This window comes from Fusarium tjaetaba, assembly GCF_013396195.1.
Source record: "Fusarium tjaetaba strain NRRL 66243 chromosome Unknown NRRL66243_c0000304, whole genome shotgun sequence".
In the NCBI taxonomy this organism is placed as follows: Eukaryota; Fungi; Ascomycota; class Sordariomycetes; order Hypocreales; family Nectriaceae; genus Fusarium; species Fusarium tjaetaba.
This window is the reverse complement of record NW_023501500.1, coordinates 56,676-80,062: the sequence shown is the minus strand read 5'-3', so window position 1 is coordinate 80,062 and position 23,387 is coordinate 56,676. Positions and strand designations below refer to the sequence as shown.

Sequence of the window (23,387 nt, the reverse complement as noted above, 5' to 3'; positions counted from 1 at the left end):
ATCCATTACCAGGTGTTTGGGTAATCGCCCTCCAGTGACGTTGGGTCAAACTGAAGCAAGCTTGTGTACGGATCACTCCAAAAACTCTTCAAAAACTCTGGATTTCCATCCACTTGACTCATCATATCCCCATGATCCTGCACCGTCTCTGTCGTTATCTCCTCAGCCGTTCCCCCATTCCCTTCCTCTACCTCAACAGGCTTGCCTCGTATCTTTCCTGCTGTATTAACAGCATCAAACATCAAAGAAACGCCCATTCTATGATTAAGTACCAATTTCGTTTTATCCTCCTCTCTTGAAGTCTCCCGTCCGAGTGCTTCAAACACACTCACAATCCGACTGAACTCATCTTTTGGATCAATCGTACATGCTTTACACAGCGTTTGTGTCATAGCGACATGATTCGCTACTATCTGTCGCTCTTCAGGACCATCGGAACTCTGGCGAATGAAGAATTTGAGGAGAAAGATTGTTGAGAACCCCAAACATCTGTGGCGATCTTTCGGTTGGCACTTTTCGCGCCGGATGAAGGTGATGTTTTCGGGGTTGGTACGAATGGCGCGTGTTCCGATCTCAACGATTCTTAGGGCTATATCGCGTGCTGTTCGAAGAAGGATCTGGCGAGATGATGAGTTTGCTGGGGATTTCGTGATTACAAGTGTGTATATGTGTATTTTGGCGTCTAGGATTGCGTATTCAACTATGCTCTTCGTTTCTTCATCTGGAAGTATCTCGTTCTTTATTGCTTCAAGTTCAGTGTCAAACAAGCGGAGGAAAGATGAACTCGTGCCGTCCAACAGCTCATGGTTGAGTAACGCTGTGAATTTTGCGACGACTAGTTGGATACGAACTTCAATCGCAAAGGCTGGCGGTACGGTTTGCCGTTTCAAAAATGCATGAATCGCAGCAAAGTCCAGCTCCGATTCAATGGGGCAAGGGAGGCCCAGGTGTAAACTCAGTCTGGTTCTGTTAGTAAAGAGTATCGCATTCCCGGCTTCATGCACTCACGATGTCGAAACACTGAAACATGACAGCCAAGTGTTGATTCTTGACCGAATGCTGCCGGATGTGACTCCAATAACACGAAGAGATGGAATAGTTTGCTGACGATCAAGACTCAGATACCGAGCAGCTTGGATAGCAACACCACAGTAAAGCCAACTGGGTTCTTTCCATTGTTTTTCTGTAGGCAATGGCCAGTTACAGAGAAGTAACAAAGCCTGGACTTTGTACAGTGGTAGTGGCGCATCAGTTACAGTCTCCTGTACCAATCTCTCATATGGCGCCCGAAGCAACTGGAATAAGGCAATGTTCTCAGGTTCGGGTAATCGAGAGAGTACAATTGTGACGATTGTCCAGAAGAGAAAGGGCTGGTTCTCATAGGCTGCTTGGGCTGAGAGCGAGGCGACCACCGGGAGTCGAGGACGCATGTACTCGGCAAAACTAAAGTCTATGAGTATATGGAGAGGGATCAAAGAGGGGCCTTACATCATGAAGGTCTCCGTCGCAGTGGAAGAGTCGACGACTACCCCAGCCAAGCTCACGGTAAACGATGTAAGCTCAAAGTCATCTACACCTTCATCCTGGGACGCCGGCGACCTGCTCTCAGATTTAGAGCTCGATCCAGTTGCCAATTGATCCTCTGTACGATGAGTCTGGCTGCGCAGTTCTTGAAGTTCCTTGCTCATAGCCTCCAAACGCCTATGCCGTCATTAGATCAGTGATACTCCCGGATCATGCGGCTTTGATACGTACTTTCTCGCCGGCGTCCTCTTGAAAGTGGCGTCCACCGTGCAGAACAAATGTCTTGCATTGCACCGAGAGCACGGATCGGGGAACTTCTCCTTAGAATCACATCGCAACTTGCTAATCAGCTCTTGTGTATCCCATATTGAAGATGGAAACTCGTACCTTTGCTTGCTTACACTCCGTACACGCCTTGACCGGCCTCGAGGCTAAGTGACTCTGCGGCATTAAATAAATATGTTAATTAGATGTTTGTTGGTTACACAACCATGCGGGCGCTGGGAACTTTAAGGAAATTGCCGACGTTGTAGCCGTTAGACGGGCCGTTCTTGCTACAAGCTTATCGATAGCGTTGTAAGCCACCGACAGTTGGTTACTGAAGCGGGAATGGCTTGGCGGCTCCTGGATTTAGCCGGGAATGATCCAAGATCAAGCGGGGACGGTCATTTCTTGCTGCTGATTGGCAGATTTGGAGGTCTATTTTTAGATTGTAGGGTAAGTTGATATCGCGAGATCTTTACGAAGTTATCGAGGTAGGCATTTAAGGTCTCTGGGTTTTAATGTCTAGCTGCTCGAAGCTTGTATCTACTTGACCTATTGATTCGATTTTACAGAGTCGCTTGCTCTATCATTATCCAGTCCGGCCATCTTTTAAGAGAACTCAAATAATCGAAATGTGATATAATAGTATAAGAAATTAACTTTTTAGTTGATAGCTTTGTATATACGTTACATAAATGGATTCATGTCTTTGTTACTATCAACCGCCGCAACTTTGTAGCATAGTGAGATTGCATATGCATTTATGAGTAGTACAATTACCATGCTAACTAAGAACTATTCTTCACAAAGTTCCTCTTATTCTCTTCCAACCAGGCTCTGAAATCTTGCATCCCAGGATTATAAGCACAGCACTCTTGTACATCCCCACCATAACCCTCATCTGCAAACCACTTGAACATATCACCAACAGACCCTTTCAACACAAACTTGACAGCACTCGCAACCGGACAAGGCGCCAGAGCCATCTTTTGACCGATGACTTCATAGTAGATAGCATCTGCCTCACGCTGCGTGAGCTCATCACCCACGAGCGTCAATGCCGCCTTCTTGTACATCTCTGGCCAGATCAGACTCTGAGCCGCAAACCAACCAATGTCTTTGGTCGACACCATCTGGAGCTTCTTACTTCCCATCTGCTCCCACATACGCGCGAAGCCCTTTCCGTGAATATCAGTCGTGATATTCTCGAAGAAGGTTACCGGCCGAAGAATAGTGTATGTCATCTGCTGCGCGCTGTCGCGCGCCTGCTGTTCAAGGTGTTTCTCGATGGCATATTTCGCAGCAAAGTTTTTGACGTAGGTTGGATTATTGGGGGATCGCTCAGGTCCACCGCGATCTCCGGAAGAGTAGACAAAGTGCTGAGCACCATGCTGTACAGCGGCATTGACGACAGCTTTGCCTTGCTGTTCTTCTGCGTCTGAATTGACCTGGACGCTATAGACGCCCCATACCGGGCCGGCTTTGGCGAAGATTACACCAACGTTGTCCAGATCACCTTCAATGACAGATATCTTGGGATTGGTCGCAAGAGCCTGAGCTTTGCGGCTGGTAGCGTCGCGGGTGACAGCGATGATATGGAAGGAAGAGTCAGGCGAGTTGGAGAGGATATTGTCAATGACAGCACCGCCTTGCTTGCCGGTGGCGCCAAAAACCAGGATGGTCTTTTGTGTATTGGATGCTGACATTTTGATTGTCGGAAGTGGAATTAACCCTGAATGTTGTATGATTGTAGGTAGGATGTTGAGAAGAATTGATTGACTGCTTAGATGGGAATGATCTTTAAGATCGCGAAAACATCTGTATTTATATAGTGTAACTATTCGCATTCTCTTGCACTTTAACGGCTTCCGGACTGACATTTCTGTATACGTAGACTGAGACGGAGTAATTAAATTATCTTGAAACTCATAGCTGAAAGATCGCCGTGCGAGTGCGAAAAGATAGAGGCCCCTTCAGGCGGAGCAACGCCTAGCTTGTGATATACTAGCACATTTTAGGTTAGACCTGCTCTCATGTTTCCTCTTTCGAGCTAGTAAGCGAATGCGAGCCGGCTAGTTTATTCGCCCATTTGTCGTGACGATGCTGTTTTTAATTTTAATCCTCTTCCCCGACTGCGAAATTCAAAGGTTTCCTTACAACACTACCACGATTGGAAAAACGATCTTTGTGACATACCTCTAATTCTATACGGCAAGAGGTAACGCACGAACAAATCTCTTATTACACACTTCTACTCTAAAAAGTTGAGTCTAGCTCTCTCGCGTCAACTAGTGACAAGAATCACAAACCAATCATCCAATGTATCCCCTAGTCGTCATCACTATAATAGTGGTTCACAACCGGAGGCTTAGCACCAGTACCGTATGCACTACCACCATAGTTCAGATAACCCTGCGAGTACGGCAGAGCAGGGAACTTGCCCTTGATCTCCTGCGCATCGCCAAACACCCAAACCGTCGCCATACCCATGACCTGGTGCTGAAGAATATGACAATGCATCATCCAAGCTCCGATGTTCTCTTCGGTGATCTTGATTCTCCATGCTCTCCAACCAGCTGTATGGTGAGGCACGCCCTTAGTAGCATAGCGATACAAATTAGTAGAGTCACGAAGAACAGGCGTGAAGTTCTTGAAGTGCTTCTCGTTCTCATGCGCATCGTAAGTCCCATTACCTGAGCCTAGATCATAGACATGGTAGCCGTGGACATGCATCGGGTGAAAGTCCCAGCCTCCTGTAGGACCGTTGTTGTTCTGCCATACGATATCCAAGACTTCACCGACCTTGGCTGGGAAGGCTTTTGTGTTGGGATCAAAACCGCCGTGCTCTAGAGCGAGGGTATAGTTGGGTGTCTGGCCAGTTTCGTAGACTTGGATGAGATATGGGACTTGGTTGCGCTCTGCTTGGACACTTTCCTTCCATGGGAGACCATTTTGTCTAGATGAATTGGTCAGTAAGATAAAGTGAGAAATGTAAGATAGTACTCACGCCCAGGCAACTGTGCCGTTCAATGTTCCATTTTCATATTGTCCAGTGGTCAGGACCTGATTGATCTGAATGGTCACCGTCCTGGTAACCTCGCTCAAACGAGGGAAGGCCTTGTTGTTGTACTCCGAAAGTCCCTGGAGCTTGTACTCAAGGTAGTCGTAAGTGTTATTTGGCAAGACAACAGGTGAGGAGAGTGGCAGAGTCCTTGGCAGCTTTGGTCCCTTAGGGCATTTGTATCTCAGAATAGCGTAACCACTGATCTGCTTCGGTCGATCACGACTCTCATATCGTACCCAAAACTGTGAATCGTCACCATGGCAAACCTCTTTGGCGGACTTTGTCTTTAGCAGATAGCTGAAGCGCTGACCGGATGAAACCTGGACGTGATCGACCTTGGCGGGCTTGGTATATGAACCATCAGCTTCAATGACAGTTAGCTTCTCGTGCCCGTCAATTCCAAGCTTGATCATTGACAAAGCAGTCGCGCCAATGAATCGCATGCGATACTTCTTTCCGGGATTGACTTCAATGACATGAGGCGTGCAGCTAATGTCAGAAGCAGTATCGAAGCTCTGGTTTCCAGAATTGCCGTTGATGGTAATCGCTTGAGGCTCCCCAGACCACTTGAACGGGTCCCCGAGAAGACCCGCCTCAATTGTTTCATCTGATGCATCGTAGTTATCTGAGACGATGAGCGCAAAGTCCCCGTCGTACTTGTATTCGGGTTTATCGGCATCCTTGACGATCAGCACTCCATGCGCCGTCAAGCTCTGGAGTCCAACGTGCGAGTGATAAAAGTACGTTCCCGCATCGCCACGCTGAGGTCGAACTTCATAATCGAAGAAGTTATTCGCAGGAATGGGCCACTGGCTGACGAGAGGTGTACCGTCGGAAAAGGGTGCGGCTCGTTGGCTTATTCCATGCCAGTGCTGTCTCTGTCAGCTGACGCTTCGTCAATTGATGTAAGCGGACTTACAACAGTGAGGTTCTGGTCTGGCACGCGATTGTACACACAGATCCAGACTGTTTGTTCTTCTTTGAGGTGCAGCGTAGGTCCCGGAAAAGTCCCGTTAAAAACAACCGATTGACGGGATTTGCAATTGACTTTGATGTCCTCCAGCGTCGCTTCAAGCACATAATCCGGCGTAAACGTCTGATCGTGCACCTTGCATTTGGCAGCTGCCAAAGCCAACAATGGCAACACAGCCAGAAGATTGAACATCATTTTGCAGACCCTGCCTCAAATCACAAGAACGAGATCCAAGGTAAATCTCAATTGCTATATATACTTCAGCATGATGCGGCACGTCGCATTGGGGGCCAGGTAGTCCAGGCCCTCCGAGGTGCATTGTCACCCAACAAGCTTTCAGCCCGGATGACACGGCGTGAGCACTAAAGTATCACCTGAAGAAAGGGGCCTAGCGACTTTCCAAAGCGAGCATGGCACGGTACGCAATGACGTCTGTGATAGTGTCAACAAGCGGTGCGATTTGGTAATAACCAACAAAATACGAATAATGAAGGACAAGCTAACAACGCAGTAAGCACAGTCGCCTTGATAATTGGTCATAAATTCAAGATCATCGGAGTTCTCACCGTTCTTTGGGCGCTGAGTCTGACCGTTTTGGGCATGTGCATGGCTTAGCCGGACTAAATGTGCTGTTAGCTTGGGGGCGTAAGGTTTTATCTAGGCGCTATCTAAGCATCTGCCGTGTTTGAAACAAATTGGCATATGCAGAGAACTTCGCAAACTTCGCTAGTAGCTGGGGTTGCCCCCGCTCGCGTTAATTACAGCCCCGTTGATCTGCATGACAGTTATTTCGGGGCTTCGGAAACGGCAAACTTTAATTGGGAACTGTTACGCGGACTGCCGTGGATCAGATGATGTGCGATAGCTTCAGTGAGATTCTGGGGGTATGTCGGATGTCGAGGCCGCGCGATTGTTCAATAAATGAACTCTGATGTTTGGCCAAGTAATACTTTGGCTGTTACTATCCTACGGAGGAGATCAATTTATGAATGAGCGTGAAAATAAGATGGGGTCTAGTCCAGGCTGCATCATCCATTCCAACCGGTCGCAATCAACTCTGACCCCAGGCCTGAATGTGAGCAGGAACTGTTTATGTGAAACATAAGCTACCATGCACTTGATTCCCTGTTCTTCCCGTGACCTTGGTAAAAGTAATTCCTAATGAAGCGCTCCGTCTACATCTGTTTGAGGGAGACCCTCACGGCAACGGATTACGCCACGAACAAAGCGTATATGGAGCGTGGACTATCTACGCTGTTGGAAATTGTTTGCAACTTCAGAAGGATCCGCGCGCGATAGAGACTCATGCCAAGGCTCTTCAGATCAGAGAAGACCTGCTCGGTGACCATTACTTCACTGCGATGTCTTATCATAAGCTTGGTCAACTATATTTGGAAGCGAAGTCATTTCAAGAAGCAAGCGATGTGTTTGAGAAAGCCCTTGATATCCTAGAGATCCCGTCAGCCAGGGCAAAGGCAGAGATAGCAAGGACTGCCTGGTACTGGAGCAGCGCAAAGGAAGGCATGCATGATGTATCTGAGGCTAAGAAATTGAGGGAGAAGGCAATTTGTATTGGAAACGAGCTATTGAGTCCTCGAAAGGTTGAGAAGTGGGTTGATAAAGATTTTGACAATCTTGTCGTATACTATAACAGATAAAAGGGAAACGCAATTAATGACTGGGGTTGGAACTACCTGGCCTTGCGGAAAAGCTCTCCATCTTCCTGTGTATCATCAATCCTCCAACGAATAGCAACAACTTCTTGATCCTCCAAAATAAATTGGATTTTGTAAAACGAGTATGGCCTGCACCACTGACCCCGCTCGATGATGCGATCAAAGCTCTCATTAAATACAAAGGTGTGCTGTTCGTAGTGACGAAGGCTGTATCTCTCGTCATCCCGATTCTGAAGCGACATGATGAGATCGCCATGGTTTTCAAACCGGATACTGAAACAGAATTGACTAGACCTATGCCAGAAACATCCCCGGTATTTCGTCAACGGACCAGGAGGTTCAGTGGGCCGTCTTTCTCTGTCCAAGATTGTCTGTACACGTTCCATGGTAGATCGCCCTTGCAGAGCTGCAGCAGTAAAGAACTGGCTTAATCCCCTATCAATTTTCCCTGAAAGGAATGCTTGAGTCAGGATCTGAGCGGTCCAGTCCGTAGCATCGCAATGGCCCAAAGAATTACCAAGAACAATGATCCCTGTACCCAACTCGGGCATTAGGTACACTGCCGAAGAGCAGTCAATTTTGTTGCCAGCGTGATGGAGTAACAAAGGCCCGTTTGCCATGCTTCCAATCGTGGGATATGTGTCTAGCAATCCTGAGTTGCCAGTGATCTCACTGACTTGGTTCGGGAGCTGCGTACGTCCCCAGCCCATACCGTAGGACTGCTCGCGCAGAACCATGGTGACCTTAAGAGGAATAGCAGCCTTGAAAATAGAACGAAGTTCTTCAAAATTGATGTTGAGCGCCTCAACTTTGGTTGATGTGGCAATTGCTTGTAGAAGAGAACCATAAAACACGAGGAGATCGCGCATGCAACTTCGAATGCTGCCGGCAGAAAATGCAACGGTATCGCTTGAGATGTTGAGAGTTGGAACCTCGCGTAGCTCCAAATCATGGTAGGCTAGATAAGCTCGGGAGATATTTTGATCTGTGTTTGATGGTTGCTTGGTGAATGTCCTGGTCATGTTCAAAGGCTTGAGGATACGGTTGGCGAGAAACTCGCCATAGCTCATACCTGACACTTTCTCGATGATGTACCCCACCGCATGATAACCAAAGTTGTTGTAAATGAACTCTTGGCGTGGTGGGCGGCTTATATCGAGTGACGCAAGTAAAGCGGTGCGCTGGGTTTTGGAAAGAAGTAGGCTATTATTTGATCCAATGAAGAGTGCATCAGACCTACAAAGACCCGTCCGATGACATAGTAAGTCCCGAATCGTTGAATTGCCAACATGGGTGTGGCGAAGTTCATCGAGAAAAGTGTCAACACGGTCATCCCAGTGAATTGCCCCATCTGTGACGAGACAAGCAATAGTTAATGCTGTGAACCCTTTGCACATGGACCCAATATTGAAAACAGTATCAGCATCTGGTCTAAGCCCTTGATTCACATCACGGGAACCGATATACTTGTCGAATACCTTCTTATCGTGGCCCAACACTCCAATCGCAAGGCCTGGGGTGCCGGAGATGAAGCAAGCTTGCTGGATATCTGCCTCAGCGGAATTGAAGATCTCTCCCCAGGTAGATGTGCCACCTGATACGCGGGTATTGTGCTTGAGGTCCATCTTGACAATGATGTATAAAAAGAGAGTTCTGGGCAAGATGTGATGTTCGGAGCTGAGACTTGCGACTGAGAGATTAGATTAACGCAGAAAAGTGAGGATAAAAAGAGAATGCGATTAAGAAGTTGATATTGTGATTGAAAGTCAGATATATAGAAATGAAGAGGGGGTGCGTTGCGCTGAGTCACGTGTATCCTGCCAGTTGATGTTGTCATGATAACAAGAACTATTGATCATAGATTGCTATAATAGTATGTTTCAACTTTCTTTAGTGGTTAAATTGAATTGAATTAATTATTATCTAACTTGGCCAAGTTTTAATTATTCATTGTTTGACCGTGATCAAACGTTAGGTCAATACTGCGCAAAGTTCAACGCATTTATGCAGGTTCAAATCTGAATTGTTACAAGGACTGCCATGGACGAGAGATGAATGTGCGGCGTGGTATACGGTGGCTTTAACGAGGCTCGGAGAGTATGTCACGACAGCGCGAACGGCGTAAGATCAGTAGTATATTAGAATTTCGGAATTCAGGACTGAGTAAGTGACGACGGTCTTGATGCATTAATAGCTAGACCTTGCCAAAATGTCCAGCGACAAGCTCGAACCCAGAACCAAATACACCAGCCGCCTTATAAACCCGCCGGTGTCGAACCTTGTCCTTTTGCCATTGGCCGCTCGATAGCAGTCCGCCTCGCTTCTGCTCTGAGACGACATATTTTGTTGATATGCTGGCACTTCAAAGGCTGTCTACCCGATCCTATTTGACGGGCCGCTGTTAGAGAATTTAGTCAAATTTTGTGTAGTCTCATACTCACATCAATTAAACCTTCGTGTCTTTCGACTCCCAGCCATAGAATTTGTAGTAGGAGGATCATCGCGCGTCTTGCGCTTGCTAACAGCAGTAGTCCTGATGGTACGTGTCGCAGGGTCCTGGCTGTCTGTTTGTCCCTTCGTTGACGTTGAGGAACTTGGACCCGATTGGTTGTCAGATGGGGTTTAGGTGATTCTGTAATGCCTGTTCTGGTGGCATCGTCGTAGTAATCGCGAAAGAAGTCACTGCCAGGAGGGCCTGGCTCATCATAGTCCGCATTGGAAACGAGAATGCGGACGTCCTAGTATTGACTGGCCTTGATGAGATGGTCTTTGGTAACTACCCGTTGACCCCCAGAGGCTTCACGCCTCTCGGCTAGACATTCGAGGGTATGCCTGACGTCGGCCACCGCCAGCGCCCTCCAATCACTCCTCTGATCACAGGCGCCAATGACTCGCGTGAGGATTAGATGGAGACTCTGTAGCCACGAAAGTTCCATAATGTCAGGTGCCGCTGTTCCCAACTAGAGCCAGGGCAACTCTCCAACAATGTCTTCGATCTCTCGACAGAGGATTGTCGTGGGCGCATCTTCACAAAGCAAGCTGATATTGAGGGGCTGATTCGAGGCCGCTGGAGGGCTATTGCCAGAAGACATGGTATGCGACCAACGGATAAGATACCTCGAAGCGACGTGGATGCGTGGTTGATATTAAGATGGTGTTGTAAGTGTGAAGAAATGAAAGGTTCCGGAGATGGCTCGTAAGTAGAAAAGATACCGAGACGCGTTCAGCGCGGCTCAAGCAAATGATTCGAGCGCGTCAAAACTTTGCTGGAAAAAACAACTCAAGCGCTGTACGGATGGATGGAGCGACGCCCTCAGAAGAGAAACCACTTGGCCCTCTATTGTATGTAGACTCATTCAGTAATTGTCATTATTCACAAAAGCCTTTGATGAACTACAACCTCTTGATCAACTTCTTACTTAACATAAGCCTCGACACGACGATCAAAAACGTGGCAGCAGACCCAACACCAGCCGCGTAAAAGATGGCCGCTCTATAAGGCTCAATCGACGAAGCCTCCGACGCGCCCGCAGCATCAATCAAAATCCCCGCCAAAGGCGCGCCCATCAAATATCCTGGTGTCCAGAATGACGTCATGAGACTGATAGACGCAGCAGCTGATCCGGGCGCAAGTGCAGCTACAGCTGTCGGCAGTGCAACAAAGAAGCTCCCGTTCGCACATCCGTTGATAATGGCGAAGGCGAAGAGTGGGGGGAGAGATGAACTGACGGGCCAGATTGCTAGCATGGACACACTGTTAATAAGAGCTGCAAGAGCCAGAGAGTTGAAAGCACCCATGCGGTCGCAGATCCATCCTCCGAAGAGACGACCAACGGCTGTGGATGCACCGAAGCCTGCGACGAGGCCAGCGCCTGTCGAAGCCGAGAGACCAATCGACCTCGCGAATACTGGCAAGAAGAACGGTGGCACAAAGAGAGCGAAGACTCCGACAGCGCCCGACATGGTGAGAGTTAGAAATGGCATGCTCTTCAGCTGTGACCAGTCGAATCTCGAGGTTGTTGCACCACGCCTAAGCTCTGTGAGGAGATAGGCACACGGTATTCCTGTCACAAGAATCGAAACACCGAGAATTCGGAAAGTCCACTGAAGCCCAACCTTGTCGATCATCGCTTGGGTTGCCAAAGGAAGCACAGTTGCGCCAACACCTCCTCCAGCTTTGACGATCCCATTAGCTGTACCGAGCTTACGGCTGAACCATTGAGTGGGCATAGTGTTTGTCGCAGTGTAGAGCAGCGACGTTGACAACCCGACGAGTAGCCCGGCGATACAGAAAAGCCCGGCGAGATGCTCAAGAGTGAAACTGGTGATGATCAAGCCTGATCCAAAGAAGATTGTCGCCACGAGACTGGTGATCCGGATGCCATATTCTCTTGACAACCTGACCGATATCAAGCCAAACGCGACCATGCAAGCCATGTACAAACTCCCAACAAATGTAATGGTTCGAATATTAGTATGGAGTCGAGGCGATTGAACAATGGCAGCTTGCAACACTCCCCATGCCGTAGTGTATCCATTTATCCAAAAGAGTAGAGTGAAGCACGATGCGACAATTGTCCAGCCATATCCGCCATCAGGAATTGCACTCGTGGCATTCTCTGGTGGTTCTTCCTCGTTTCCCGCTGAATCTTCAGTTGTATTGAGTCGACTTTGGCTCAGCGAGGACATCTCAATAGCGTCGCCTTGGCGTGATGGATCCATGATGGATGTTGTGGCGGACTCTGCGACTGTGTTTGTGGCCATTTTGACGATGATGGGTCACTTCCACTTTGAGGAGTGAGAGTATTATAAGGTACATAGGTAAAACGCAATTGATGCAGCGAGAATTGACGCCGAATTATATCGTCATCACATGAAGGGCGCACTTTCTGGGCATGGCAGACGAAGGGCGCGCGCATAAGCAGAAGCATAAGCAATGACGACATTCAACATGCCTTTATCTTGGACATGGACAGCCATCGTCCCAGTCAAGTTAGACATACTTTCACCGCCGATAAACTCTTTCCTAATATGGCTTCAACGCGGGGTTAAATGTTTTGTGCTCACAGATCTAAGTCGTGGCATTCCATCAATTGACTCCAGTATAACATCTGATAAAGATCACCAACTGTGGTGGTTTGTTTCAATCTCAAACTTAGCTCTGATTAGGGTTTCTTCGGTCAGAGATAGATATTATTGCGCAAGTTGTAGAAATACCATGCTCTAAAGGTTGTCAGCACATGCCACCACGATGCTATGAGACATAAGCTTGGAGGCGGCAGATTGCTAGTCTGTCTAGCAAGTACACGATGTTGAATGGCAAGAACTTGATTCTGATCACGGCACACCACGGTCTACGCGACCAACCGGAAGGAGATATTGTCGCGGAACAGTAACAGCGAATCAATGATATCCTCTGCGTTGTGGTGTCATGAGCTCCGCCGGACAAGGTCTTCTATTCACGTACGGAATTCCGCTCCCAAAGCACAATGAACCCCGTAGGCCCGTATCTTCATATAAATGGGGCTCCGCTGCCGACAAATCACTAGCTCTAACCAATGTGTGGCAGAGCTCTGTGATATGATATCCTGAGGATAAAGTGGTACCGAAATACATTCCAGTCACATTACTAAATGTGTCTAAAGGGCTCACCCCGAACATATCCTTTGGCCATGTGAAACTCCTACTTCGACTCTTTGTTACTCTCCTTTTTCTTTTCCTCTCGCTTCTTGCTTGGACATGTTAGGTTAGGGCACGTCTCAGCTGTTAAGACTACCAACACGTACACACTCCAGTCCGGTACTCCTGGCATGAGATGCCACCCGTAAGAAGGCGCGTCTCCTCTGAGAATGCGTATCCGTTCTTGAACATCGGCGCCGCGTATATAAGGCTGACAATAGTCCCATCTAACAAACTCCATATAGCCACAAGCCGTGCAATACTTAACATCCTTTATATACATGGTGTCGTTCACTTCGGGGTTCTAATGGCCAGTATTGAAATTATGTAGATATTAAGTAAGAGCAGGATTTAGCTCATTTGTGGAGGCCAAAGACCTGAATTTATACAAAGACGTGCCGAACATTAAATGGTAAGTGGCGCTGAACAGATATAGACTAGAAAAACCCGTTCAAATCGGTACATTAAGAGAGGATCAGTATTCTAATACTAAGTCATCCAGAAGGCCCGAGTTTAGCTTTACATCGTGCTACTAAATAATTAACTAGGTGCTACCATCTGCTGAACAAATGAATTAGGTCTCAGGCTCATTCCCATGTTGCTTCTCATTCTCCTTGTCACCTTCAGGCTGTTTCCCTATCACTTTCTCCTCCGCCTTCTTTGTGTCCTCCTCCTCAGCCTTTTGCTTGCTAGGGCATTCTGGATTCGGGCAGGTCTCAGGAGTAAAGCTGCCGCCTACGGTAGTCTTCATTTCCCCGTTGATCACCCATGACGGAGAACGGAACGTCGTTGAACTAGTTAGTCCTAAATATGATGGGCAGTATATCCACTTCAAAGTCTCGGTATGCTCGCAGGCAGTACAGTATATTATCTCTCGGATACACATGTTATCACTGGCGTAGGTAATGTTCTTGAACACAAACTCTTCGTTGGTGGATAAGATGTCCCTATTCTGGAAGAGTATCGTTAGAGAGATAAGTTGACACTGAGCGCTAGAATTTATAGTCCCCTTTTTGTGATGTACCATGCGTGATGGATTAGGACATGGATACTGACTTAACTCCAATTATAGGACTTGGTGGCTATTGAAGAGCAGTACGGTGAATCATTATACAGGACGAGATATAAAATCTAGACTCGGTGAATAGACATCAACAAGTATTACAGCTGTAACGTTAACTTCAACCAGCAGCAGAGAATGCTGCGCCATTCCCTTGCTTGACTGTAAGCGTTGTAAAGATTTATTCAGCAGCGGAAGTAGAAGCAAGTAGTGATGGTAGTTAATGAAAGACAGCCATCCAGTACGACAATCTCATACTTTACATCATTCCTCACAGTATTCCATAGCGATGGCTCTATAGTGAGCCGCATAAACGAAGCGAGATTATCACATCTTCCTTGATCGACTAGCTGTTTCAGCTATCGAACTAACCATCACAAGAGCGAGTCAAAGTCAGATGTTGACATCGCATTTCCTTCATAATCGCATTCACTATGTGTTATTCATCAAAGCTTTTCTAGATGTCACAGTACTTAAAGGCTAGCAATACGAAGGTCTTTATTTCAGCTATCTGATACCAACTCCATCATCATAGCCGGTTTCTAACAAACTCTACGAGCCTAGTCCAACAAACGTATTCCAGTCAGTTCGGTGCGTGCCGTCAAATCTCTAGGGCGCTAGATGAAAGGGGGGTCTGGTGTATATGATCTGCCTGAAGCAATCCAGGCATTGTATTGAGCCACGCATGTTGTGCAATGATCAAACGTGGAACTCCTATTCTGATCAACTTCGGAGCAATTGCTCAAATCACAACGTTGCTTGTTAGCCCTGCGAGCCTTCTCACATCGACGTATTTCAAGGTCGACGCCTGTCGACATGTGGCACCGTCTGCAGCGATAAGTAATGTTTGTAAGCCAGCACATGATGAGCTAGTGATATATGGAAGATTTTAAACTGAACTTATTGTGGTATAGAACTTCAATAGAGTGTAGTGTTAGTGTTGGTGTAGGACAGAGAGACCTTCTTGAGGCTAAGATGACGGGCTTATATACTTGGGAAAGGTCAGTGATTCGCAGCGACAATGTATCGATATCAGATACCTCAGCACTACAGTGTAGCAAAATTTATGATCCAAAGGCCATGGCTTGTTAACAGCGCATCAGGATCAGCGTCTTAACTTCACAGCCTCTGGGATCTTCCGTATGGTATAGATCCCAACATAGCTGACCAATGTAAGTAAGCTATTAATGCCTGGTTCAGGTACATTCCCAGAGTCTCAAACATGATAGGCACTAGCTTATATGAAGTCAGATTTTACAGAATCACGGCGATAGACAGGTGATATGTGAGCTTTTGGATCTTTGCCAGGATACCATGTTCAGAAACAGTGAGTTCTATATGTGTAACTGCTCAGACTATTACCGTACAATGTTCAGGGAGTTTATAAATGTGGAGGCGATGGTATCAACGCCAGAAGTAACTCGTTGGATTCGAGGTTAGGGTTGTAGCTGTACGCAACAGCCGTACGTTACTCTCGCTCTCGAACCTTAGGACCTTCTATGCTGGCTTCATGCAGCTAAAGAGCCGCGTCACGGGTAAAACAACACATTTTATGTCTTTTGAACCCGCAGTATAGGAGAAGCTCCTCATTAGGTCAGCTGTCACTTAGCTAACGTTACATCAAGGCCATAGAAAAATATGTCTGATCTCTACCATAAGAGACTTAGGCTACTCCCGGAGGCTGACAGCCCAAACCCCAATAATGCCCATCCTAGCATTGCTACTCTAGGAAAAGGGTGGGTGAGGATAGTAGCGTCTTCCCGCCCTCAGAGCTGCCTGCCACCGATCGTACTCTCTCTCACACACATCGCATTCCTGCCATCTCAAAAGCCGATTTACTGCCCCGTCGGTGCAATCCTCCAGACTACAACGCCATTTGCCCTCCGCAGCTGCTCTCGCGCATCTATGGGTGCCGTACTCGCTACGTATCACCCGGGCACACCGTAAGCACCGGAAATAAGTGGTGACACAGACACACATATCGGCGCGTTGATATGTTTAGCGATATTATATTTACTTGGAGTGATATTGGTTGTGATGGAACCGTTGGCGAATGAGAGAAAGTGTTCCAGGTTCCGAGATTGACGAAGTAGATATCCTTGGAGACCATCAGTGATTCGCGGTGAGAAGTTTGTATCCCAGAAGAATTTGCGTTTCACTGAATACAGCAAGCGTTACCTTTCTTTATATATGTAACTCAAGTTTCACAATCACGCTGATCAAATCAAGATTGTATCAAAAGTGTAACATAACGGATTAGCTAGTATAGGCGCGCTATATTGCATAACTCCAATAGTGTGATTCACCACCTGAGCAATATTAACTCATGTTACACAATATCTACTAGAAAGCAATTTAATCTCAATCAGTGAATCAGCCTCTTCATAGTAGCTCGCCAATTAATCAGGCATGATTTACGACAGGATGCGCCCATATTAGTGTATTTCTGGTATATTGAAGGCTATCATATTAAGGTAGGCTCTTCTTCCAGGCTATCTAGAATCTCACTTTCCGTAATTCTCATACCCAGGGAAAGGTGGATCAGGTCTTGGAACGTCATCACCCTCATCTACACGCAACTTCCAGAGAAAGAAGTCCGCACGACATGTTTCGCAGTTTTCATACGGCTCCAAAATCTCCCAAGGGGTTGTCCACCTCGCATCTAGGCAAACATAAATACCTCTCTCTCTGGCTTTAGGACATCGCCTGGCTTCGATATTAGAGCTCAGCTGACATTTGCAGCGTTCGCAGAGGTGGAGGGTATCTTTGACTCGGCACATATCGGGGCTTGATCCTTTAGATTGGAGGGATTCTCTAGTTTGATGAGAATCGAGATCAGATAGTTGTAGCGTCCTAATGGATCTAAGCGAACGGGGATTCTTCCTTGTTCTAAATGAGAAAAGACTTTCTAAAGAATGCTGATAAGATTTATATATACTTTGAAGATCAGTGATTAGTAAGTGTTGATATCATTTAGCTATTTGCCGTTCTGGAGCGATCGATTTGTTAGGATAATGATATGTGATGCCATTGAGATGACTCCACTGAGTAGTGGTGAAGGTGGGCAATATGCAATTCATGTCTCAGCTTCTGCTATAAATTACTGATCACTAAATCTGCTTTCAACACTGCATCACTGAAAAAAAGGAGCACTTGATCATTCACTGTGGTTGCCAGCGCTACCAAGGATGCAACAGCTCACGCAACATCTCTAAGTCTATAATTATTTATTTATTCACTGAATAACTGGTATGCTCAAAGTGGGATCTAAGTTAGAGAGCTTAATCAAGAGCCTTGTTACTGTAGAAGAATCTATACCCTGTTATGAACGTCAAGTCAGTAGCGTCGGAATGGAGGATAAGGGTCAGGAACGGGCCATCCCCGTCTTAAATCTGTCTGCCATTGATCGAACTCTCTTGTACATGCCGAGCAACTGGTCCAGGGTTTTGTTCTCCAGACCGGTGCCATCGAGGTAGTATTGCTGCAGCTGCTGACGCCTTGCTGTAGGGCTGTCATGCATCTCGTAATATCAACTTCGAAACCGAGATCTTTATTGCAGCGCTCACACTTGTAGAATATAGCCGTCCTGTAGCACATTACCAAGATCCCTTATTTGAGGTAAGCTCCACTGCTCGAATAAACTCAGTCTGTAGTTTGAGAAGAGAATAATTGTTCTCGGTTGCTGGTGGTTATGGGCAGAGTATGGTAGGGTTTAAAAGCTTTTATATGTATAGCTTAAGCTTCATTTAATCACGACAGAGCAACATCTACGCATCACTAGAAACGCTTCTATGATAACGATGGCACATAAGACGATCAAAAAGGCATGTGGCCCGTTCCCGAAAAAATGGACAAGCAGTGAATTCTGTACGATTAGGGTTCTACCTGTAAACTAATAGAATGGTGGATTAGGCTGATAATAGTGTCCCTGTCGCTGAGCAGCCAACCACGCGTTGTACTCGGCCATGCAGGATCTACACTGCTGCCAAGGTGTTACCGAGTTCGCGCTCCGTTGCTCGCAAGAGCTCCTGTCGCAATCTCTCCCATGTGCTATAGCCTGCGCACAACAATGGCGACGCTCCTCTTCAAGTGTGATTCTCCCACACCGAGAGCACGTATAAGTAGATTTAACAATGACACACATTCTCAAGATAATCTTTCACTCTTCTGGCTTGTTATAATGTGGACTTTGAGAATTTGATAAGTCCGGTTGGTGTGAGTTTATTTAAAGAAAAGAAACCGACTACCTGTCTTAGCTAGCCTGCTTTTATACACCAAGAGAGTCCGTGACTAACTCTCATTTCCGAGGTCATAAGATTCAGCTTCAAATATTGATCATCTCAAATGGCGGATTGGGTTCATAGTAGAATCCAGCTTGCTGAGCCGTATACCACGCTTGATATTCTCTAGAGCACGCGTCACATTCCATCCAAAAGACTGGCCGGTTGACCTCACTTGACGTGCATTTGTGTGGCGGGCAGATGGGCAGACTGGGGTTGGGGTTTTCTGCACATTTTGCATAATCCTGCTTGGATCTGGTGATGCAACGACAGCGGCAGCAACGGAAAGTGACGTTAACGATATGACACATTCTGTTACTTAGTGGTTGGTACTTTCTGTTAATTCTGTTGTTTTACTTTGATATTGAGGATTGTATATGAAGATTGATTTGAGAGGAAATGGTCTTTGGACCTCCAGTACTATAGGTTAATATACTTGTAGAAATATGGTGAATAACCAACAGTTGACAGTGCAGAGGCCAGAAAAGTTTTGTTTCCAAATCTTATGATGAGTGAATGAGGACCTGTTTGTATCCACAGGAATATCACTCAACATATGCTGTTTGACAGATTCTGAGTCTAACAAAGATCGCTGCATCATTAAAGCCTTTTGTATTACAGCATTCATGTGCGTCTTTTTTTCTAGCAGGGAGATCGACGTTACTACCACGGTCTAGACCAGCATCGCCATTGCATCACAGCATTACCAAATTTGGTACCCATCATTTTCTTCCTCCGCTGCGTAGTACGGTGCAACGCAAGTTTCACAATACCACCAATTCAGCACCCTGTCTTCCGACCTATGTGTGGAGTAACGACTGGCACATCTATGGCGACGTGATCTTGCTCTGGCGTGTCTGCATCGCCTAATATCTCGCTCGGTGTCTAATACTCCCCTGCATTTAGCGCAGATGTATGTCACAGCTATCATGTGGCACATCAGTAATGCTGACTTCCTTTAATTAGCTTTTATAAGAAATAGAAGATTTCTTTCTTGTAGAGATGAGAAGTGATTGCGATTTATGTACCTGGGCGGCCTCAGTGATTGATCTTAGCAGTATGAGAATAGTATCCATATACGCCGTCGATTGCTTCTGATTGGTAGTGGCATACCATACATGCTGGTGATTCACTGTGCAACTAGCTGGAGCAAAAGCCTTACGTTACTCGGGAAAATCCGTGTCCGCTGGGAATCAGAAGCCGGCGCTCTCTGTTGTCTTACAAGGCAAAGGGATTCCATATGTTGGTTAAAGCGCCGGTCCAGCAGACAAGCTCACCAATCAATGCACTCCCCCCTATTTACGTGGTTCGTTCTGTCTTCCTTGTTGAAATCTTTGTTGGCTCCCTTCTAGGGCCTCTCTTGATTGTATCCAGGATTGGATGTGAATATCCTGTAAGCCGCTCGCTCATCTGCCACGCATACACCTCACTAACTTCGACATCCTTCCCCGGAACCGATCAAATAGTCAACGCATAAAGATCAGCATGAACCTTAGATTTTTCTAGCCACATAATGATATATCCAATTCTGTTTCCGTAAAATGAGGACGCGTAGACATCATCTCAATTAAGGCTCTCGGAATCCCGAGACAGCGTCTGACCAATGGCTGGCCCTTGGCGTCGACCAACAAGCCAATCATGGACCTCTAAAATTGACGCCCAGCCTGCACAAGTGGCTTTATGTCTAAGTTTAAGCATAATATTGACGATCCGGGATCCCGATACCGCCGTCTCATCATTCGATATAAGGTTGAATGGCACAGCCCTCCAGGGAGAAGCGGTTTACTTGCTTTCATTGCCACATTGATGTACTCAACGGGATTTCCGATGCCGATCATTATTGACTGCCGAAGATAAAATCGCCGTGTTGTTCCAATCTAAGAACTAATAAATCTTCATAACAAGCCAGCATTATATCCCATCCGACGACTGACGAACCTCGACTTCCAACCTTTCGTTGAACTCACCTTTCATACTCTGTTTCAAGCATCCGGCTATTAAGATGAACAATACTCAAAGAGAACGATGTGAGAAGATTTCTCCCGACTGTCCCCTCGAGGACACCATCTACGGCTATGTCCCGAACATGGGCGGCAACGCCTTTTTCGGCGTCATCTTCAGTATCTGCACCCTTGTCCAAGTCTACTTCCTCATCCGCTACTGGCGTCTCTGGAAAGGCTACACCATTCTCGTCCTTATAGGCAGTCTGCTCGAATGCTGCGGTTACGCCGGCCGAATTCTCATGTCCAAGAACCCGTGGGACGGCGCGGCTACGTCAATCCAGTTCGTGCTTCTGATGGTCGGTCCATCGTTCCTTGCTGCAGCGCTTTACATGACGCTTCGTGCTTTAGTACAGTACTTTGGGGAACAGTATACCAAGCTTCCAGCGAGACTTTGGACGTGGCCGTTCGTCACTGCTGACATGCTGGGGTTCTTCTCACAGTGTGTTGGTGGTGTCATGGCGTCGATGACGGAGAAGTATCCTTCTCTTGGAACTGTTGGAAGGGTGATCATGGTGTTTGGTGTATCATTTCAGGCCGTCGTCATGGCCATTGCAGGTATTCTTGCTGCTGACTTTGCTTTGCGTATGCGTCGAGAACGTGGAAGTGTCTTTCGACATCTACCCAAAGACCTCAACATCTTTCTGATCTCTCTGACGGTTGTATTCCTTCTCGTTCTCACCCGTTGTATCTACCGGTAAGTGGCATCATCCTATACGCATAACAGCACACCCTTGCTTAACAGCTCTAGAATCCCCGAGTTGGCTGGCGGCGTCGGCGGACGCATGATGCGACAAGAGGTTGAGTTCATGATCCTCGATGGCTGGTAGGTCAAGTCTATCTCTTGCCTTCAATTGACCCCTTTCTAACATTAAATCCTTGTTAGTATGATCGCCATATCAGTCATTTTGCTCTCCGTCATCCATCCTGGTATCTACGCTACCGCAATCCATGGCGGTGCCGACCATCGATCCAAGTCAGTCAGACTCATGGATCTCGAATCGAGTACATCTCGAGATGGATCTGGCAGAATACCTTCAGATAGATCGCGGAGAGGACATTCAAGCAGATCACACAGATCACCGTCAAACAGATCACGTAGGTCACCTGCAGGACGATACGAACCTCGGCGAGAGCATCGACGAGAGCCCTCCGACTACTGAGTTCGGCGACGTGTTGTAGCGAATACACGCTCAAGGATGAGAGGATATCACAGTTAAGAGTAGGGGATATACAACACCGTCAATGGTGGTTGTAGTTTGGTGTTCTTGACGGTTTTCTTATGTTTACCGTTCTCATTCTCATGAACCATGTTTTTGTGTAACTTATGGCTGTTTTAGAGATAGAAGTGTATATCAGCGGCTCAGCTAGACTATCACTGCTCCATTTGCGCATCGTAATACCCTTTGGCCTAAACTAACAGTCCCAGAGCATGCTGTAAAATAGCCAAAGCTTCTAACCCTAACCTAAGACACTTGTCCATGTGGGGTTTGCTGTCCTAGTCCCATCAAAGTACACGAGATAGTAGAAGACTAGAAGACAGTAGTGATAAGATTGAACACTGTCAGCGCAATACTTGTAGTGGCGGTCGTGTTCAACCTGAGGCCCCGCACAACCAATTGATCTGGGGCAACGCCTATTCGTCCCAGCCATGCTCCAGGATTACCCGCAAAGATCCGGGACCTGCTCTCATGTTGCTCTTCAACATTATCTCCACTCGAGATGGTTTGTACCTCCGGTTGATCGCTCTGTTCGTCTTCCAAGCTACCACGAGACAACACCAATGCTACGAGAGTTCCGATCGACTCCAATAGCTTGGCGATGGCTATGCTGACAATGCCCGTACAGATAATTAAACCCGAACTATAATTGAATACGTCCATCCACCTCGGTGGCGGCTTGATCGTCGCTTGCGACGTATTCCTCGAAGAAGGCTGTCTTGCAAGCCCAAGGACCACTATGAGCAAGTAAAAGCCTCGCATCGGTACTATATACAATGAACGAGAGAGGTCTAGGCGTCGTCGTGCGAGCAGATACGCAATCCATATTCCGACCTGCAATACCATAGAGGAGCTAACAACTATCGTGGCCCAGTCGCAAACATTTTCTAGATCGGAAGAAAGTTTGAAGGAGGCTTGTCGGCTTATATTGAACCATATCCAGAACTCGAATGGCGCCTGGCGTACTGAGGACGGGAAGACGTCAGTTGAGGTTGAATTGTCCTTCTCTTGGGGGTTCCCTTCCGGCTCCCATCCACAAATGGATACCAGGAGCTTGGTAATAGTGCCAAAGAAGAAGATGAATGCACATATTTGCGTCGCAGGTACGCCCTCGAGACTAAAGACTTTGATGGTCTGAGGCAGGACTGTAAATATCGTCAAGGCTGATCGGACGACCAGGCCAGTCGCCTTTGGTGAGTTGCGAAGAGTTCGTTGAGTAGAATTATGTGATGAGAAAAATCTGGAAATACCTCCCGCCAGTACAAATAAGTCGAAAATTGAATCGATGAGACAAACGGCGGGGATGGAGCGAACGATATCGACGTTGCCTCCGAAGATGTCATTGTCTCTTCTTCGATTGCCCGACGGTTGAGCTACTGCTGCTGATGCTAGAGAGGCAAGGATCCAGAATGCTGTTGGGCCGGTGACCTCTGCTGGTGATTGTGAGTTATTGGACATGTTTGCATGGCTTCGTAAAAGCAAGATGTCTAGAAACCGGTTTGTGTAAGATGACGCTGCAAAGATATTGATAACGATAAGCGAGGAGGATTGGGGCGTTGCTGTCAGCCTTGAATCTGCTGGGTGATGGCGGAGTCGTTGCGTTAGTGTTGTACGGGAGTAGAGGGGAAAATTACAGGCCAAGGCCAT

The 23,387-nt window shown here is 47.0% G+C and overlaps 6 protein-coding genes across 6 annotated transcripts; 1 reads left to right on the top strand and 5 right to left on the bottom strand.

Moving 5' to 3' along the window:
- Window positions 1-5: 5 nt before the first annotated feature.
- FTJAE_11874 (transcription factor SEF1) lies at window positions 6-3,494 on the bottom strand (the record flags this gene model as incomplete). Its single annotated transcript, XM_037344863.1, has 6 exons — window positions 6-960; window positions 1,009-1,443; window positions 1,489-1,701; window positions 1,756-1,866; window positions 1,926-1,965; window positions 2,684-3,494. 6 exons carry the CDS (start codon window positions 3,492-3,494, stop codon window positions 6-8), a joined length of 2,565 nt encoding a protein of 854 aa, XP_037201087.1.
- A 622-nt stretch (window positions 3,495-4,116) lies between these two features.
- Window positions 4,117-6,020, bottom strand: FTJAE_11873 (L-ascorbate oxidase; the record flags this gene model as incomplete). The annotated part of the gene is made up of 3 exons (XM_037344862.1): window positions 4,117-4,744; window positions 4,796-5,724; window positions 5,772-6,020. 3 exons carry the CDS (start codon window positions 6,018-6,020, stop codon window positions 4,117-4,119), a joined length of 1,806 nt encoding a protein of 601 aa, XP_037201086.1.
- A 1,495-nt stretch (window positions 6,021-7,515) lies between these two features.
- On the bottom strand, window positions 7,516-9,126 carry FTJAE_11872 (beta-lactamase family; the record flags this gene model as incomplete). The annotated part of the gene is made up of 1 exon (XM_037344861.1): window positions 7,516-9,126. The coding sequence occupies one exon, from the start codon at window positions 9,124-9,126 to the stop codon at window positions 7,516-7,518; it is 1,611 nt and encodes a 536-aa protein (XP_037201085.1).
- A 1,768-nt stretch (window positions 9,127-10,894) lies between these two features.
- On the bottom strand, window positions 10,895-12,265 carry FTJAE_11871 (monocarboxylate transporter 12; the record flags this gene model as incomplete). Its single annotated transcript, XM_037344860.1, has 1 exon — window positions 10,895-12,265. The coding sequence occupies one exon, from the start codon at window positions 12,263-12,265 to the stop codon at window positions 10,895-10,897; it is 1,371 nt and encodes a 456-aa protein (XP_037201084.1).
- Window positions 12,266-20,522: 8,257 nt separating this feature from the next.
- FTJAE_11870 (sphingoid long-chain base transporter RSB1) lies at window positions 20,523-21,702 on the top strand (the record flags this gene model as incomplete). Its single annotated transcript, XM_037344859.1, has 4 exons — window positions 20,523-21,217; window positions 21,272-21,346; window positions 21,407-21,525; window positions 21,566-21,702. 4 exons carry the CDS (start codon window positions 20,523-20,525, stop codon window positions 21,700-21,702), a joined length of 1,026 nt encoding a protein of 341 aa, XP_037201083.1.
- Window positions 21,703-22,052: 350 nt separating this feature from the next.
- On the bottom strand, window positions 22,053-23,198 carry FTJAE_11869 (uncharacterized protein; the record flags this gene model as incomplete). The annotated part of the gene is made up of 1 exon (XM_037344857.1): window positions 22,053-23,198. One exon carries the CDS (start codon window positions 23,196-23,198, stop codon window positions 22,053-22,055), a length of 1,146 nt encoding a protein of 381 aa, XP_037201082.1.
- Window positions 23,199-23,387: the final 189 nt, after the last annotated feature.